Source organism: Venturia canescens, chromosome 7, assembly GCF_019457755.1.
Source record: "Venturia canescens isolate UGA chromosome 7, ASM1945775v1, whole genome shotgun sequence".
Taxonomy (NCBI): Eukaryota; Metazoa; Arthropoda; class Insecta; order Hymenoptera; family Ichneumonidae; genus Venturia; species Venturia canescens.
Window position 1 is genome coordinate 11,350,711 of NC_057427.1, and position 19,208 is coordinate 11,369,918.

General features: G+C 37.2%; 3 protein-coding genes across 4 annotated transcripts in view; 2 read left to right on the forward strand and 1 right to left on the reverse strand.

Moving 5' to 3' along the window:
- Positions 1–79: 79 nt before the first annotated feature.
- On the forward strand, positions 80–7,741 carry LOC122413433 (protein MMS22-like). Its single transcript, XM_043423760.1, has 21 exons — positions 80–374; positions 515–729; positions 912–1,049; positions 1,127–1,280; positions 1,491–1,673; positions 1,746–1,859; positions 1,959–2,171; positions 2,351–2,598; positions 2,679–2,779; positions 2,850–3,025; positions 3,162–3,320; positions 3,481–3,724; positions 3,810–4,035; positions 4,215–4,311; positions 4,388–4,585; positions 4,665–4,838; positions 4,943–5,299; positions 5,382–5,584; positions 5,658–5,846; positions 5,929–6,025; positions 7,442–7,741. The coding sequence occupies exons 2-20, from the start codon at positions 515–517 to the stop codon at positions 5,969–5,971; spliced, it is 3,432 nt and encodes a 1,143-aa protein (XP_043279695.1). The 5' UTR covers positions 80–374; the 3' UTR covers positions 5,972–6,025; positions 7,442–7,741.
- Hmg-2 (High mobility group protein 2) lies at positions 6,035–9,699 on the reverse strand. Of its 2 annotated transcripts, none has more exons than XM_043423762.1 (8): positions 9,394–9,699; positions 9,166–9,287; positions 8,797–8,956; positions 8,234–8,348; positions 7,968–8,138; positions 7,747–7,828; positions 7,340–7,555; positions 6,035–7,182 (listed from the first exon to the last, which is right to left on the reverse strand). In XM_043423762.1, the coding sequence occupies exons 2-8, from the start codon at positions 9,257–9,259 to the stop codon at positions 7,046–7,048; spliced, it is 975 nt and encodes a 324-aa protein (XP_043279697.1). In that variant the 5' UTR covers positions 9,260–9,287; positions 9,394–9,699; the 3' UTR covers positions 6,035–7,045. The 2 variants fall into 2 exon arrangements, with proteins under 2 accessions (XP_043279697.1, XP_043279696.1); XM_043423761.1 differs by having other exon boundaries at positions 8,797–8,980; positions 9,394–9,698.
- Positions 9,700–12,331: 2,632 nt separating this feature from the next.
- Positions 12,332–19,208, forward strand: part of mwh (multiple wing hairs) — a 105,936-nt gene continuing 99,059 nt past the window's right edge. The window contains exon 1 of the mRNA XM_043423096.1: positions 12,332–12,518. Within this exon, the coding sequence (XP_043279031.1) occupies positions 12,385–12,518 (134 nt within the window). The 5' untranslated portion in view covers positions 12,332–12,384. The remainder of the gene's footprint in view (positions 12,519–19,208) is intronic.

Below are 19,208 nucleotides of genomic sequence, written 5' to 3' on the forward strand. Positions count from 1 at the left end.
GATCAGCTGTTCTGCTATGACGTACGCACGCGCGCTCCAACCGCAAAATTACTAGCGCCATCTTCTATTTGGCGGGAGTTTTCGAGCATCTACGTAACACCAGTTTTGAGGTTATCGATTTTACGGTGTTTTGGAGCGGATGGTTTTTTATCCGCATGACAATGATGATTCAAATAATAGTTGGTTTGATTTTTTAATCTCTTACTAAATATGGATCGGCTTTAGTAAATAAAACCTGTTCTATTTTTCTATCAGTACAATAAATCTATGTCCACCTATAATTTTTTTTTGCTGCAAAGTAAGCTACGATTATTTCAATGGGCACGCAATAATCAGCAGTTTTCTACGTGATATCGTGATATTTACCAGTCGAGGTAAGAAACGTGAGAAAAATTGTGAAATTACGGTGTTTTGTTAAATTTTAATTATTAGAACTTTTTGATCTCATTGAGTTTTCCTATTCAACCGCAAATCTATTTTTCTATAATTTTCCCATTTTTGATCACTTTGACAGATGGATTTCCAAGAAACGTTCCACTGTAATGGCAAAGTTAATTTAAATGATTGGGAATTAAACGAAAATAATTTTGTGCTCAGAGGTGAGCTCGAAAATGTGTCGTTGCACTCAATGGAACGTAATTCATTTGAGACTGATCTACGCCTATTCGACCATGTTTTGCCTGCTTCCACTGCCATTCTGAACCTTCCACATTTTTCCAGATGCATGGAGTAAGTTTAGTTTCTCTATTCTATATTTAAACTCTAAAAATTTGAATGATTTTTTTATCACTTCTGAAAGTAGAATTATAATAATTGTTAAAAAAGTAAAACAGATGATTGACCAAAAATAATATCTATTTGTTTTTTTATTTTTGGTATAGTAATATTCATGCTTTTCTGTTTTTTCACAGAATGCAGCTGAAAATCCTCAATCGTCATGAATCTCCTGATCGGATAAATTTTGCAGCTAAAAACAAAGAAACAGATTTCTATGAAATTCGCAAATCTATATCCGATTTCGTCTCCTATATAAGAGCTTATCTCTTCAGGTCTTTTTTTTAATATCCAAGGATGTTAAATGCTTGCATATTATTTCTATATTCATAAAATAAAAAAATATTTTTAGTTTGGAGCAACAATGTCAGGAAGCAAAACATTCGTTTCTTCAAATGGAAAACGAGTTGGACGATACACTGAGTACTTTGCGAAGATTCTTTGGACGACTGCGTGACATTTCAGACTCAATTTTCCACTATGCGCCTTCGAATCTTGGAAATAAGGTAAGTCACAGGATTTTTACGATTTATTTATCCATTTAAATTACTATATGAAGTCAAATTTCTCCATTCTGATTAAATAACAATGTAAATTTTCCATAATATTGATTGAGAATTAAGGCTCCAAAGAATGCTGAGAAGTCAGCAACGGAAGGATATTTGAGTATCAAATCTCAATCTAATGTACAATTTAGACTGACATTTTTTTTTTAGAGCACTCAACCAGAATTCCACTTATACCACATGCATTTAGAATTACGCTGGCTTTTCATAACGATTATCCACTCGAGAACGGTTTATTCCGAATCGTCGAATTTAAGTACTGAGGATCTTGATAGTACTTTGCAATTGGTTATTGATGATCTTATTTATGTTTCTCTGAAAATGTTTGAACGAGTGAGTATTTCTTCTCTAGGAGTTTGGATGAAAATGATGTATTCATTTAATTAAAAATGAAAAATTGCCTAGATCAGCTTAACGGACCTGAGACTTAGGACTCCATACAGTTGCACCTGCATCCGAGAATTTTGGCTAATGATTCAAATTTTTCTTGAAGATGTTGGATCCAAAACAAAATGCAAAGTGTGAAAATTTTCTATATTTTTACTTTTTTACCTTTCATCAGATCAAAATGAACCATTTTTTATCTTTGCTCTGTTCTTTTTTTTTATTAATTTTTAGACTTTCTGGGAATACGTAAATTTCACAGTCGACAAACTTTTGCGACCAACAAATGGAGAAGCTGCACAAAAAATATTTTGGCATCTTGAGGACGAACAAGAGTTGCCTAGATCGAAAAATCCAGAGTTGTTCGCTGCTTGGCTCATTTATCATTTGGCACTTTTACACGGCTACAATTCAATTGGAATTTACATTGGCTCCTCATCGACCAGGGTAAAACGATTTTTACACAGTATTTTAAAGATTCACTTTCTCTGCATGGAAATAAAAAGAAACTCAAAAACCATTCTAATAAAAATCATTTTATTGTAAAATCATATCTGAGTTGATTCAAAATGAAAATCTATAAACAATTTGATTAAATGAAAAAAATGATTAACTATTGTTTCAAGGTCTCCCCGAATTATGAACAAATGGATAAAATTCTAAAGGGATTTGTGAGTAAAGGTGGGAAAGATGGGGATCGGGACGAACTCGATGATGAATTGAGAGTTATGATCCCACTGCTCCGAGTACTCGTCGACGAATGGTGGCCCTTCAGAGTCCAGATAATATCTTTTCTTTGGGATTGTTTTCATAGAAGATTGGAACAACCATTCTTGCTTCAAACTTCGGGACCTTGGTCCGCTTCTGTGGAAAAGTAAGAACGATTTTTTTGAATCATTCGCTTCAGGAACATTCGATATTTTTCAATTCTCATTGTTTCTTATTTGATCACAGAATAAGTCCCTCGAGCATGCTGAAGCAAATACGCGATAGAATCGACGGAAATATCGACCAGGGCAAAGAATCGAGTTACGGAATGTTTTTACGTTTTCTTGGTAAGCAAACCGCAACTCCTGTGTATAAAACCTCTGTTCAATATCTTATTACGTTCGTTGCATCGTACAGGAACATTTTTACGAAAAATTTATGACAAGAATGACACGAGACTTTGGAATCAGGTAAAAGGACGAATTTATTCGAAATTCTCGAAAATCAAAGTCCAGGAATTCGGAGAAGCTGGCTTATATAATTTCATCACACTTTTTCTGACCCTCGCTCTGACTGCCGACACTACCAACGTCGTAAGTGAGCAAAGCCGAACAGTTATTAGTTCAAACTACCGTTTTATTATAGCCAGTTTTTAAATACCCCTAATTTTTTCATTTTCCTCGATAACAAATTGACAAAAACAACGTGACTCGTTCTCTTTTTTTCAAGTGCTCGGTGATGCTCGACCTACTCCCACCTGTTGAAGAATTGACTAATGAACGAGGAAAACGATACAATCTCAGTTGGAAAGGAAAACTGGCTGTGCTTTTGCTTTACAACGAAAATTCCATGAGTCTAGAAAGTATTGTGACTCATTTTGTCAACGTGGTAAATTTACAAAATAATCATTTATAGTTACGAAAAATGATAAGAACTCTAAAATCGTTGAAAATTTAATACACCCTGTCTTTTCGTTCCAATTAATTAATTATTATTGGTAAAACTCAATATTAAATAGTGATTACGTATATTTAATATTTCAATAAAGGTAAACGCGATCAGTTGTCGGAATGATGATAATTCGAGATCAATGATGGACAGCTTCGTTGAGACTTTTGGTCAAATAGTAAAAACCAGTGGGAAATTCGATAACGGCGAATATTTATTCGTGGTTGGATGGATCGATCGATATTTATTAGAGTGTCCGAAAAATCGTAGAGGACCTTTGATCAGAATATTGTTGGAGATATTAGAAAAATGTTCGAAGCTGGACAGCTCTCGCGTTGATTCTGGCAAGTTTTTTTTTATTAAAATTGCAAAATCATGTTCATTGTCTTCGAGCAGCGTCATGAATCTAAACTTTATTGTTGTTTTCAGGGGCTTACAAAATCCTTGATGCTCTTTGGTCTCTCGTTGCCGGTCGAGTTCGACAGCTGGTTTTCGAGCCTCCAATAAGTGGTAACAATTACGTTGACCTTGCTAAGCTGGCTGAAGCTTTTACTGTAGAAGCTCTGAGAAACCCTGCACAAGCGAAACGTCACAAACATTCTCCTGTTTCCCTTTTTCAACATTTCACCTCGTCGGTCATCGTTGCAGACGTCAGGTATTTAATCACGTTTAATATTATTCGAACATGCCATTTTCTCAATAATGCTGAAACAGTTATTCGAAAACTCTTCAATTCCCAAAATTATTTTTCTCAAAAATCTACTTACTTTCAGTAAACGTTACTGAAACTTTTTTTATTGAACATTCAAGGATCATATAATTTGATTGTCACAGAATAACAAAAGTCTACTTGGTTTTGATCTTGAGAAAACATCACGTCGTTGGAGATTTGATAAAGGAAGTGAAGCATTTCGATCTACTGGTTATTCAAGTAAGTATTCGGTGTACCGGTGAGTATTTTTTTTAACAGTTCCACGTCATTTTTCATTCTTTCATCACCATTCCAGGCATGGGTAAAATGTTGTATTCTTGGCCAAGATACAAGACAAGACGAAGACATGAGATTTTTGAAAAATCAGGTCTCTCAATTCTCAGAAGTGTTGCAATTATTCTCTGGTGAGATTGAAATTCTTGAATTTGAAACGAGCAATGAATCGATTTTTTATTTCTTCGATGCTATTGCAAAACACAGAAAATCTTTGAAGGTAGGGCAAGAACACGTTAATGAAAATGATTATTAGAAAGAAGGAAGCTTGAGGTCGGTTTTGTTATTTTTCATTTCAGACTGAACAAGAACGAAACATTCTGGACGCAAGAGTGCGACTGTATTTCAATAAAATCGATAAATGGGCGATAGCACCGATTAACGAGGAGAGCAGGGAAAGTGATCTTGCTTTTTGGATTTACAGGTGTATCGGAACTTTGATTTTGTCCTGCTCCACGGTATTGTATGTCAAGGTGTGTGCAAAATGCTGTCGCAATCGTTATAAATAATTGGGAAGAGGGATTTGTATCGTTCCTGATAACTAACGACTCATAATTGGATCTTAAAAAAATTGCAGAATCAATCGAACAACATGCTCAGAGTGCTCGTGAATAAATTTGTTCTTACGACGGAGCCAGTTTCGCAAGCATATCTAAAAAATCTTGGAAAACGAATATTTTCGATGGTAATGTTAGGAATTGAGTCGTTGAGTGCACGGAGTGACTTGTCACTTCAAGCTTTAATACGTGATCTTTTCGAGGCTTATTTGCCTCTTCTGGTGACAGTAAATACAGGAAATATCAAGGTAGCTGAATCTTTGTTACAATGTTTTGCTGACGCAAAAATCGATTTTTCCTGTTTGTTGTTTGAGAAATTGGCAGCCAGTTTTATCATCGTTTCTACTGACAATACGACTCACAAACATTGTTACTTGGTGAGCATAAAATTGAACAAAAAAACCATTATTTAGTTATCCGGAAATGACTATGAATTTTGTTTTATTAATTTCCCATCAGGTGATGATACTGCTCAGAAATTTGTTGAAATCAGGAAAATTGTATGGAAATCACATAATCGAATTCATCGTTGCAATTTGCGTGCCAAACGTCATCTCGTGTTTCTTCAAAGTTCACAATCTTCATCCACACAGACAGCAAACTTTAGATTTAGTTTCTGAAATTACAACGAATCCGTATTATCGCGAGGACTCGGTGCTGAGGTAAATGAGAAATAGTAGATCCGTCGCATATTTAATCATTCGGCCTTAATGAAGTTTTGATTCATTTTTTCAGAGAAAAATTCAGAAGCGGAGTTACTACAGTGTTATTGAAATTTTTGACGTTCAACACTCAATGTACATTCGATTTCTTACGTTCGATGATTAAAATCAACGAAGGGATTGTGAGTAGTACGTTACCAGAAATTGAAAAAGTCGTTGCCGATCTAGAGAAATCGAGGCGACCAAACGCAGCTTCTCTCAGGTAAATTCATTCTCTTTATCGATTGTCAATTTTGATCCAATGATTTCGTAGTATAATTCATAAAATCTCGTTTTCCTCGTAGATATTCACTTAGCCAACTGAAAAATATTCTCGGAAATTCTTAAACGATTCACGCTAATTGGGATGTCGACAAAATAAAAAAAATAAAATCATTGATCGTACGTATCTTATTCTTATTTATATTTATTCAATATAATAATAATTATTAAGTTATGACAGTCTCGCAAAGTTAAACTAAAACTTAAGATTTTTAACGTATTGCTACATACGTTGATCGAATACAAAACTGACGCTACGTTATATACATTCATATGTATAATATTTATATATTTATTCGTACAGCATTTCCCAGGTTTAACGGTCACTATCATAAACAACTCTAATATGACTTGCCACGAATCTTTGAACTATAGAATTACATACTGGATATTAAGAATACTTGGAAATTAAAATGACGGATTTTTTTTAGTATTGTTTCTTTTTGATGTAACTTTTCATACCCTACAAAATTAGTTATAAAAATTTCTTTCTCTACCCCCTTATTCACTGTGACGTGGCGTACTTGATAAAAATGTGCAGATTCATCGACTTTAATATTTTTGAAATTTTTACTTCAAATCATTGGGGTCTTTTTCTACCACGATAATATGCATGAGTTCGTTGTCTAAAAACTGTAGCATCCGTAAACTCTTAGAAACTGATACAATCCTTTTGTAACTTGGCAATCCTTTTGTACTTTTGAACGTCTTCGAGACAACGGAAACACTAACTTAAAATATGATCATAGTTGTAAAAAGCCCCGGCGATTGAAAAGTGTTTTCAGAGGTCAATTTTAAAAGACAAAGCAAAAAAAAGAAACTCGGAATTCAATTATAAAGATTACTGTAATGACCTTTCGACCTGGGACATTCTGTAAATTTGAATATTTGTATAATGAATATATGCAGCAATTGCCACATCGAATATTCAGCATGTTCCCGGAATATTGTGTTAGACTTAAAAATCGATTGGTATCGGAACTGTTAATGAAAAAACGAACGAAAGCTTAACGTTGTTTCTGTTTTGTTTTTGCTGCTTTACTTTCGATGCGAATGTCGCGAACGATGATGTTTAGCGGTCGATGAGCTGGTAGCAATTGTGGTTGGCGCTGTTGCTGGTGGCGTTGTCGAGGGCGATCGTCATCCTATTAATTCGAGTTGCGAAACTGCACTTCTTGCAGCGCTTCTCAAAGTTGCTTCCGCGTTTCCGCTTAACAGTGTCTCTAGTCTTTCGACGTAAGTGTCGATGTTTTGCAATGTTGCTCCTTCATGAGTGCCTGAAAATTTGTATTATTTATAAAAAAAAAGTTTTTCACGAATTCAGTATTTTGCAACTGTCAAAGTCAATAGAAAAATATCAAAAAAATCAGTAAAAATATTGCTTCAAAACAGTTGAGTTTCGTTAGCGCCAGATTTTTTTATTTATAACTTTACCTGGAAGAGAAACTGTGGAGAAACAAGAAGCAAGTTGCGAGCGCAACATGTCCAAATGACGCTGCAACGATTGATTCGTCGTTCGTTGCTGATTCGTTTCAGACTCAAGCCGATTAACTGCAGCGTGAAGACTGTCAACGTGTCGTTGGAGCACTGCATTTTGAGCTTCGTAATCTGAAGTCGCTTTCCTCAACTGTCGCAGCTCAGTTTCGCAAGCTATATCATGTAATGATGATAAAACGAAAATTAATTATGTTTGACAATGAATCTGCCTAAAAAATTCTAACTAAATTTAATTCGAATAGATCTTCTGTTTTTTTTCTAAGTGGCTCCGTCTACATTCCTCGATCAATTGAAAATGGTGTACATTTTTGTTTATTATAATATACGGAGAAGATAATACTTGCCTTTGTTGTGATCTAAAAATTCTTCGGTAAATATCGGTATATCGAAACCCGAAAAATCGTTAACTTTTTCCTGATGAGTTTCCTGTAAGAGTAAAGAATCTCATATATTTTCTTAATTCGATCATGTAATTTTTTTTCGGTTTGTAGCATTGAAAGAAAGAAAATTGCAATTGGTTCGTGAATATTGTTTTCCAATACGAGTAAGAAATTTAAATAATTACGATTGGCTCTGGGGGAGTGATTTCTGTCCCATTTCTCTCCTTTTTGCTGATTTCATTCTGTTTTTCTATTAATTGTCGCTCGCTGAACAATCTGTAAGCTTCCGTTTGTTTATAATCACTGAATTCACGGTTGTAGCGTTCTCTGTCCTGTTCAGCTGCGTCCAAATATTGCTGAAAATTTATATTACAACGATAGTCAACTTAAAATCATTAGTTTTAAATTCAACAAACAAACGACAATAGAGCAATAGAATTATGTAACAAACCTGTTTCTGATCAGCAGGTAGCGTGCTCCATTCCGAAGCCAAAATCTTTGTTATTTCAGCGAATGGAATTGTTGGATTCTCTGTTCGAACCTTTTCTCGTCGATCATTCAAAAATCTGAAGATTTAATGTTTTCTCATAAAATTGTGGGATTTAAATACTTTCAACGAATAGCACAATTCAATTCGTTTTTTTTTCTATTGATGTTTTAATGAATTTCATAAAAATTTTCTATGATAACACAGCATAAAAAAATATAAAATAAATCACAATGCTGAACAGAATTGTTTCTCAAACACATCAGCTCAGTCAGAAGAATACAAAAAATGTTCTCTTTTCAATATTAAACTCTTAATTAAGCCGTTAATTTCAATTTATATTCCTTTGTGCTTTAGCATTCAATGATTATGAAGTTTGCAATAACTACTGTAAAAAGAATTTTGAAAAAAAAATGGAGTATGTTCAGAAGAGCTATAAAACATCAAGTTGCAAAAATGTCATAGCACATTGAATTCCTTGTAGCTACAGGGCTTTGCATATATTGAAGATTCTACTGATAACGAACCTAAAATATCCTGTGAGAGGCTGTTTCGGTGCAGTTGCATCTCGTGGAGCTTTTTTCCGTTTCTTTGCTCTGCTTTGATTGCTGTTTGGGGTAGCAACGGTTCCAGTGGGGGCAGGATCTTTTTTTACACCGTTGTCAGAAAGCATGTCCGGAGCTTTGTCTTTCAAGTTAACCAACATTTTGTCTGTTAGAGCAATTAAGTTTATGGATAAAAAAAATTGCAACGATGTGGAAACCAGTACAAAGTATCGAAAATTTTGAGTTCCACAAATATATAACACAAAGATAATAACCCAGAGAAATCTTTCCAAATTTACGGTACACTTTCTGACAGCAGACTATTTTTTTCTTATTTTCGTTTATACATACGCGGAAGATGATCCCCGGATTCCCCATTGAATGTCGATTGTTCGACAACACCGTTGCTTTCCGGAGCATCGCCCAGTGGAGGGTTTTCACTCATAACGAGGTTATGATGATCAATTAATGATCTAATAAGAAGCGAACGATGAAGAACTTTTCCGTAAAAATGTTTCAAACTTGAAAAGAGTTAACTTAGCAGTAACCGTGAATAGATTACCCAAATACGGTACACACCTATCGCAATGGCCAAAAGATGATTTCTCGATGTCAACAAACCTCTAAACCACTTCTTTTCCACTACCGCTTAATTAAAGACAATGAAAAATTTTTAAAACACACAAAGAACGCTATAAATTTGACACTGCAGCTGTGAACGATATGACAGCACGAAGGTTGCTCAGTCTTCGGTAAGATATTTCATTTGAAACTATTTTGAGGTTACACCGCTTTTCGAACGCCAGCGTTTTTTTTTCTCCCTTTCGGTCGACGTAGCAGCAGTAGTAGCAGTAGTCGTCCAGTAGTGGAGAGGAGCTAGGGGTGAAGTGAAGTGTGAAGTGAGCTCCCAACTTCAGCTCATTTGTTGTTTTGGGTATGGCGGGCGCGCATATTACCCACCGTGCATATTCCCCATCTTCCCCATTGAAGTTTTGCATTGGCATCACTGGGCTTGAACACGAAAATTCATAGAGAGGCATGATACTGATAGAAAATATGTTTCTGTTTTACCATTCGTTATAAGTATTAATGAATTTAGTACAGATAGAGCGTCGGGTTGTATTTTTTGGAGTCAGCAGTGCTGATCACTCGCTAATCCAAATATTGAGTGCTGCATGAGCACTTGAATATGAATTAGTACGATTAAAGAAAATCACGTTGGATTTTTATTACGGGAATAATAAATATTCACATATATGTACATCAGTCATGAACTATAACAGTTTGTATATACACATGTGACTTGATGAATCGAATATATTTATTTAACATTCACTTTTGTTTACCAAAAAACATTTTTGAACATATGTACATCCATATATATAATATAACATTATATGTATATCTGTCGGAATTTTTGTCTAGCGAAGCACGAATTTTGCGTTTAACTATGATAACGCGTCTCTTATTGTTCAACGAATGTGTACGCCGAGATTCAAAACGATAAAAGTTGTTATTAATCTCTCTGTGAACAACAAAAGATGAACTATGGGTAATTTGCGCCGTCCAAATTCCCAATCGACAAAAAAATATATAGAAATCAATGGAAAAACAATCGCCATGTCGCAAATAAAAAAATATTAATTAAAATTTGATAAAAATACCTTAATATATAAATATTAGAGCGCCACAAATAATGTATAATTTTAATGGATGATCATAATTTATTCAACGGTTCGGTACATACAATTTTATGTATTGATAATTATGGCAATTAATCGGTGAATATTTACGAATGGATTTTGGATAATTCGTTCAGTTTGTTTTCGTTCTTCACGTGTTTACGTTTTCACGCGTTTACGCTTGGTCGTGTTTGGACTCTTCGCTATAGCGTAGTAGCAGAGCAGAGCAGAGTGGGGATAGTGGCGTTGGTCAGCCAGCGGGAGAGAGGGGAGACGGGCGGACACCGGGCGGAGCTCGAGACAGAGGAGAGGCGCAGGCGCAACATGAATCGCTTCACTCACGTACTCACGTCGCTCGGCCCGCTCGGCGCGCACAGGGAGGGGGAGCACGTTTCGCTTTTCGGCACTTTTCGCTTCACTCACCGCCCGGCGGGCGTAGGGCGAGGACTGGCGCGGAACGTGAGCGTGCCGTTATCGCTACGCATTGTACATTCCAGTGGACTGAGAAAACGGGGCACGAAATACGACACGTGGAATCCTACTTTATCCTGAATGACTAAAATAATCTTTTTTTACGATTCAATTTTTTTCAATCCATTGATAAACAAATAAAATAGAAACCAATAAAAATTGGTAGCAGTCATAATTTTATCAATTATTGTAGCTTTAACAGTTATTTCATAATTTTAACAGTAAATTCAATCTCGCTGAAGCAACTGATCGGTCATCTAAATTACAAAATAAAAGAACTTGAGATCGTGCGAATCGATAAAAGATACGAAAACACAACGTAACGAATATTAAAGTTGAAATTTAATAAAAAATAATTATTCGCTCCTTGTCAATATACATTTTTTTTCTTTAATTTCTGAGATTCCTTTTTTTGACGCAACTATATAGATAAGCCGATAGGGAAGTCCTCGCACTCGATGTTATTATTATTACAAAATTTGCACATGAATGAGTATTTATAAAATTTTGGTAATTCGTGAAAAATAGTATCGAGGCAAGGGCCAGTAACAGAAAGAGTTTAGTGACGCCTGTAACATATATAGCTTCGAGAGTCTTGTGTATGCTCGCACGCGCGCGTGTCCGCAAGCGAGCTAAGATGCAAGCATACCCCGAGCAACGCAACGCAAAGCAAAGCACCTAACGCACGGTCCTAAAGCCATGGGGTTGTCGGCAAGCGAAGACGGACAGTCAGTAAATCTACTCCATAGCGGATAGTTTGACACAGTTCCGAGCTCGATACAGTTTCTGTATCACTTTGAAGTCGCGCAGGCAAGATTCCATGCAGATAAGTCGGAGTTGCAAACGCTGCACGCTAAGCAACGCACGCAACGCGTATAACCGCAGCTATGTACAGCATTACGAATAGTTTTTACTAGTCAAATGCTAACAATAGGACGCGAGCAACCGACCACGCGTGCACGCACGCGGGCACACTCGATTCTCTATGAAACGGTGGTACAGGTTTTGTCACTACAATTGTTTCTGTTACTCGACATATTGGCTTATCCATTCGCGCAAAAATGGTTTTCTGGGGAAAAAACCTAGGGAAGAGTAGGTAAAGAAGCGCTCTCCCTGAAAATGGGGATATTTTTTTTCGTTTATGTTAATTTTTGTATACAATCGGTCGTACAATTAAATAACGAATTTTTTCTCTCGCGTCGGTATAAAGTTAAATTTTTGGTGAATAAAAAGCCAAGTTCGTTCTCGAAAAAAAGACCAGCGGAAATATAACTTTGTGATAATAAATCGCGATTACGATTTTCTGCGATACGGTGAAGTGATAACAAAAGTTAAAGGTGAAATGATTTATTCCAAACATGGGAGGACGAAAAAACATTGGAAGAAAAGTGTGTTGAAAATATGTGGAAAGTTCTTTATGATCAGAACCATGGAGCAGGATAAGAGAATCGTAGAGGCAGAGGGAAAGCGAAAGGATCGTGGAGGAAAACGAAGAGGGAGAGAGAGGATCGTCGAGGAAAACGGAGATCGCAAGGATCGCGGGAGAAAAAGGTAGGAAGAAGATCGAGGCCCGTTCCTGTAACCGTGAGTAACTACACCAACGATTTTTTTTTTTTTAAATACGAGTGCGCGAAATATGAAAAATGATTTTCATGTTACAAATGTAGACATTCTGCCGATTGAATGATCAAAACACGTGAACGTCAGGATGACGTTTGGTTATTTCATGGAAGTATTTTTTTCAAATAATGAACCGTTAGATATAATATTTTCATATTATTTATTTTCATGATACAGAGTCGTTGCGATTTATAGATTTACGAATAGAATGTTTTGCAGAGTTGATATATGGTGGTAGTTGTGCAAATTTTCGTTGAAATGTTTCTGGTAAAGATGTAAATGTGTCTTTACTCGACTGTCAACAAAGTTGAGAATCTCTGTCGTCGTATCTTTTTTCTTCAAGTGCTCATGCAGCACTTCAATATTTGAATTAGCGAGTGATCAGCGCTGCTGACTCCAAAAAATACAACCCGACGCTCTATCTGTATACTACATATTCATTAAGGGTGAATGATACAAAAGTCGAAATAATTAGAAATTGATCAAATTTGGCGATAATGTTCTTCAACATCAAGTGCGAAGACACCATTTTTTTCAAAATTTTCTTCTGCTTAGTTATCGAGTAATTGCGCATTAAAGCAGATTTCTTATGCCTGGAATGTATACCTATATATATGGAAACGCTATGCTTATACACGTGAACTTTAGTGATCAATTACTCGATAACTGTACAGAAGAAAAATCTTAAAAAATTTGTATTGTCAAATTTGACACTAAAGAATATGTTCACCAAATTTTATAAAATTCTGATCATTTTGAATTTTTTTATGTTTTTAGCATGGTTTAGCATGGCAACATTGTATCGCCTGTGCAATATATCCTTAATACTTATAACGAATGATAAAACAGAAAAATATTTTCTATTAGTATCATGCCTCTCTATGAATCTTTGTGTTCAAGCCCAGTGATGCCAATGCAAAATTTCAATGGGGAATATGCACGGTGGGTAATATGCGCCATACCCGTTGTTTTTTTTCCTCATCTTTAGTTTTTCGCGAGTTAGGCAAAGGAAATTGTTTAGAAAAGTTGAAAAATGTATTACTAGCTCCCCATTGAAAACTAAATAGTATATGAACTTAGGAATTTTTCCATCATATGGTCTGATCCTTCCAAAATTGTTTGTTTGCAGTAAATAAAACAATCATAATATTAGTCCGATTGTTGTTGATGCAAAAGCAATATTGAATCGTTTTTGTAACGTAGCGTTAACCGTACGAATCAATTCGTATAACGCTACGCATTATTGTTTGTAGATTCCATAATAATTGAGAAACCCGAGCATAAAATACGACACGTGAAATTTTACTTTATCTTTAGTGACTAAAATAATCCTACGAGTTAATTTTTGGTAAATATTCGGAATAAAGTTTCCACCTTCAATTTCAACCATCACTCTGGTGACAATCATTATAGTGACGAAGAGTCAAGAAATTTTCTATAATTAAAAAAAATCCAATTATTAAAATTCTAGAACGTACCGTCTCGAATCTTTTTTATCGACGAAAACGACCGTGGCGACATCTGTGCTTGACATTTCGGATTAGACCCTGACATCGATTTTTATTATTGGCACAAAATATACTTTTAACCCTCCAGAATATAAGGCAAAACGGTTTATAATTGAAAAAATAATTTTCCATTCAATTTCGGGCTCCTCCCTGAACACACGTTCGTCATAACTTGAGCAATTTTCGTCCTTTTCATTTCAATTTTGGACATCTTAAAACAGCGTTTCAAAGTGACACACGAACCAAGTTTTTGATAACTTCATTCAAATATTTTTCATTTCCAAATCATGACTTTTTTACTCTCCAAAATTGAACCTTTTCCTTAAAACCAATGATAGAAAAAAAACAAAAATTTTCAAAATCCCCAAAGTCTTTCACTATCCACGAATATCCAGATGAAGTGTTTTTATTTTTGTTTTTTTTTCACATTTCTTTTATTTAATTTAATAATCTTATTTTAATTTATTTTTGAATACATTTCGATCATAATTTATTGATTTTTCACTTAAATATCTGCCTAACGAATGCCCCGAAAATTATTATTTTATTACCATTCTTTTCACCTGGAAAAAATTTCGAAAAAAGCTTTTTCTAAGCTCGTTACACTGGCTCTATCCCTAAACGTGTCCAGAACTCGTTTTTCTCTCCCAGCACATATTTCAGGGGCAGAAAATAAGTGAAATAAAAAATCCTGCGAGATTGACACGAGACAAGTGTAAAGAGCTTCTCGTACGTCGTTTGGCAAAGTGCCTAATTGCTTGTCTCCATCGCTGATGGGGTTCGCGTTTGTATTCAATTAAAGTGATTCTCGCGAATGACTGCAGAGATGTAACGGGCTCGTAGAGTCCTCGGGAGCATATCGCGAAAGAAGCATGAGCCCGAGGAAGGGGGAGAAGGAATAATGACTCTTGCCAGGAGCTTCGTCTCATTGATATTCGAGGCCTGTTTTTTTCAGTAGATCGCGGGACCGCTATCGATTCTCCCACGACAATCGTACGAAATCTTTTCTATTTTTTTCTCCTTTCAGTCCGCAGAGTCAACCGATCGTGCTATTTACGCGAATCGACTTTAATTATTTTCGAAATCACTAGTCATTCTCAAATCGCACTTTTTCGTAGATTTCTCACCGAAAGTTCGCCCATTTATCGATCTGACACTGCGAATTTTGCTCTTTCTCGCGAAATTCGTACCGAGCAATAATCGAAAGTTTTTCGCGTACTTTCCACCCCGTTTTCGTCACCTCGATGCGGCGATTGACGAATCATTCTCGTTGGGCAAACTTCATCGACCGTTTGACCAATTTTCGGCCTCTTTCCCCTCCAACCGTGTCGCGTGATTCGCGAGCGAACGAAGAGGAAAGCGCAGCCCGGCTCGAGTCCCTCCAGCGTTCTGATATCCAAGCTCGCATAAATTGCTCGTTCCCCAATAAATTCGGAAGCTACTGCGGTGTGCGCGCGTGGACGCGAGGTCGGTCAACGTTCGAGTGAAATACCGGTTCGTTGCGATATCACGACGAAGCATAAAAAAGTCGAGAGGAGTTGAGATCAATCTGAAAAAGCGTATAATTGAGGGGAGGCGAGAAAATAAGATTTTTCTGCGATTCCCAAGCGAACAACCGGCTCACCGGTTTTTCATAATAAATGGATGGCGGGACGCGATTGTAACGGATTATAAAAAGATGAGAATTAATAAACGTCGCGATTATACGGTAGACTAATTATTCCCTGTGTCCCGTTCTTGTCTGATTGTGTCGGCCGAGATGATGGGGGCTTTCTTCATGCGCGTTGTCAAGGGCGTTGACGAGTTTACGAACGACAGGCTGACACCAATTAGGAGCCAAGAAGCGTCGATTATTCCGTAGCCACAGCGAAACAATGCAATCTCTGTACAAAGTTGTATGGAGAAAAGAAAGACGGAGGAACAGACGAGGAAGAGAACAGACGATGGCGACTCGGGGGGGGGGGGGGGGGGATTTAATTAAGTCGCGGGTGATAGACGATAAGCTTTGGGTGATGTTTTAATGCTACGTGAACGTTTTCCTCGTTTGCACCGTTGATTACCGTGCAAACGTATTCCACCATGCCCCTTTAAATCGCACTCGTACATGAGCTGCTGCTTCTCTTACGATTACATTTCGAGACAAATGCGTGAGAGAGTAAGAGAGAAATGTGGAGAAAGGAAAAAGATGGAAGGATGATAAAATGGAGAGGAAGAAAGAGCGAGAAAAAGGAGGGGGAAGAGAGAGAGGGAAGTTCATCAACGAGCAACTCTCCAGTTCTTTTGGCATGCGAACGATTTCCCGTTCGGGTCGCGAGATGGTCTCGCTCCGGTTAACCACTTCTCCTCATAATATATTATCTACCTACGCTCCCTCCACCTTTTCTACATCTTTCTCATTCCAAATATCTACCTATATCTGTACCAAGTTCCACAAACATATTCGTATCGCTATGCACATGTAATTGCTCTTGGCCTTGTTACAAATACGACACTACAAGTAACTTGTCTCGCGGCGCATCGTCCTCAAGAATTTCTCAATGAAATGATGCCCCATTGAACACGATGGGAAGACTCGAACTGATCGAGGAACTCGGTACGTTCTTTTTTCAGGAGGATTTCGTTGCCTTTTTTTATATCCGTTAGAACTTTCATTCGCGCTCTTATTGTCGGTGAGTTGATCCAAGATTTCATTAATCGCGATCGACGGCGAAAAGGAATTTTTAAGGTAGATCACGCCCGTAGAGAATCGTATTTTATGGGTGTTTAAATTAGATCGATTTTTACTTCCTAATTAAAGATATTATCACTTTAAATTAATGTCAGAGTTATTCATTCGAAATTGCAAACACGGTATTTCAACTTATCTTTTGGCGAATGCCAAATTACAAGCCACTAATTAATCGGGGATCCATCACTCACCGGACCCGAAGTCTCATTCGTCCCTGGCTAAACTACAGTTTTTTATGTCGAAAATCGCATTAGAGAGCGCAATGAGGGAAAACGCAGAGGGAAATGGATCGAGAAAAAAGTATTAATAATAAGACAGAAGACTTTTTATTAAGATTTTATTTAGATTATTTAGAAAGAAGACAAGGCTTCATCGTATACTTCATTTTAATCGTGTACTTTTTCATAAACTTCGTAAAAAGCGTTCGTCGGAAAGATACCAAAGAAACCAATGAGACTGTAAAATTTGAAACGCGTGTCAGTCGACTGCCCATTTAAACTCTGTGTAAATTTCAAGACTTACTTAAGAAGATCCTTTCGTGGATGGACTACCTTAAAGTATTTGATGAATCGAACACTGGATTTGCTGGCTCGAACGAAGGCTTTTCGACACGCTGAAAAACGTCGTTGACCCAAGGAAGTTTTGGTGGATGAAAAAAATGTATTTTGTAAGTAAACGAATTGTTGATTTCACAAACAATTTTATTGGATCGACGAATTCCTTTTTTCCCTTCGATAAAGTTTATTATCTCGATCAAATTTTTTCCTATTCTGGATGACTCGATTGTTGACGCGGTTCATTATCAAATGATGATTTTCTCTGTTTGATATTGAAATTTCAGAAAATTATAAAAAAGTCTAATTCCATGAAGAATTGATTGTTCTCGTGCGTAACGTTGTGAGAATCGGAATAAAATCAGGCACGAATAATACTCCGCAATAAAACAATAACCCTCCTCGCGACTCGTGTTTGCTCGTTTCAACACTCATTTCCTGCTTAACACACAGTGCACAATGAAAAGTACGAAGGATAAATGATTAGCAGAAAAAAAAAAAACATTTGCCCGCGGGGGAGAGCTCACCGAATAATTGTTATTCAGTAAAATGCTCGCGCGGTCTGCCGCATTAATAAGAACACGGACGGTAAATAGCCACCATTTAACTTATCTTGAGAGAATCGCCCTCCGCTGTAACGCCGATCGAAAACGATCTTGCGATCCATGCGTTTCCACTACCAGAAATTAGATGCTTCGTACCATCATTTGTTTCCAACGATACAATTATTGGCCTCTCTCTCTCTCCCCCTCTTTATCGCTCCCTGCTTTTTTCTCTTTTCTTCATTCTTTTTATTTCCTTTCTCTCTTGAGATCCTTCTCTTTTGCTCTCTCGAGGCTATCACTAACCTTAAAACGTGAAACAATGCGAGTACCGCTGGTGAAAAGGCGGGGGGATCTATCAGGCTTCGCACGATCGACTACACACTTCCACGTTATACACCGCAGACAATATAAATAGATAACTATTTTGCGCATAGTTGCGAAGATGCACTTGCGTACTCGAGCGCGAGCGTCGTTCTTTTTCTCTCGGGGAACTCGCGCGCGCGTCTCGCTATTTGACCACGTTAAATCACGAATTACCGTAATTCCGTGAATAACACCGTATTCTAAATAACTAAATGTAAATCGCTACTTCTCGGAGCGTGAACTGTACGCCGAGACTCGAGAAAAAATCATTAAATTCTGTCAGATCGATCCCCTTCATTGGATGGACGATTGAATCGTCTTTGGACGACGTTTCCCTCCTGCCGTCGTTCGATTTTTACGCGATCGATCCTGCATGCGTTCGCACCCACGAACACGAGGCCGAGAGATCTTCTCAGGCTTTGCATATTGTTCGAGTCTCCCGTCTTCATTCCTTTCCGCATGCGGACTCGCTCCCTTCCGGTGCAACGAAAAATCGGGTTAACGAGAACGCTTTAACGGACGAAAGTAAAGAATCAAAGAAACTGGGATGCTCGGGGGGCTTTCCGGAGCTGCGAATTTGGCCAGACGAGCGTAACGGGCCCCTGCGTCATCGCTAATTAGCGCGGATTAGCCAAATTTGCGACGCTCCCCGATTAAAACTCGAGACGCGATCGTCTTTCCAGGCTTTTACGCTCTCTCGACACAGGAAATCAGCGTTCGTGACTATTCGAAGAATCCCAATGCGGAAAGGGTCATTACCTCAAATAATTAGCTCCATATATTGACGAGGAAAAAAGTTTGATCTTCCACGCTCTGTAAGTGCGTCGAAAATTCGCCCGATTTCATCACGGATCGAACGCATTTTGTGTCGTCTCGAAAGATTTCCTCTCCGATATCGCGAACGGCTGCTGCTGGGCTGCACG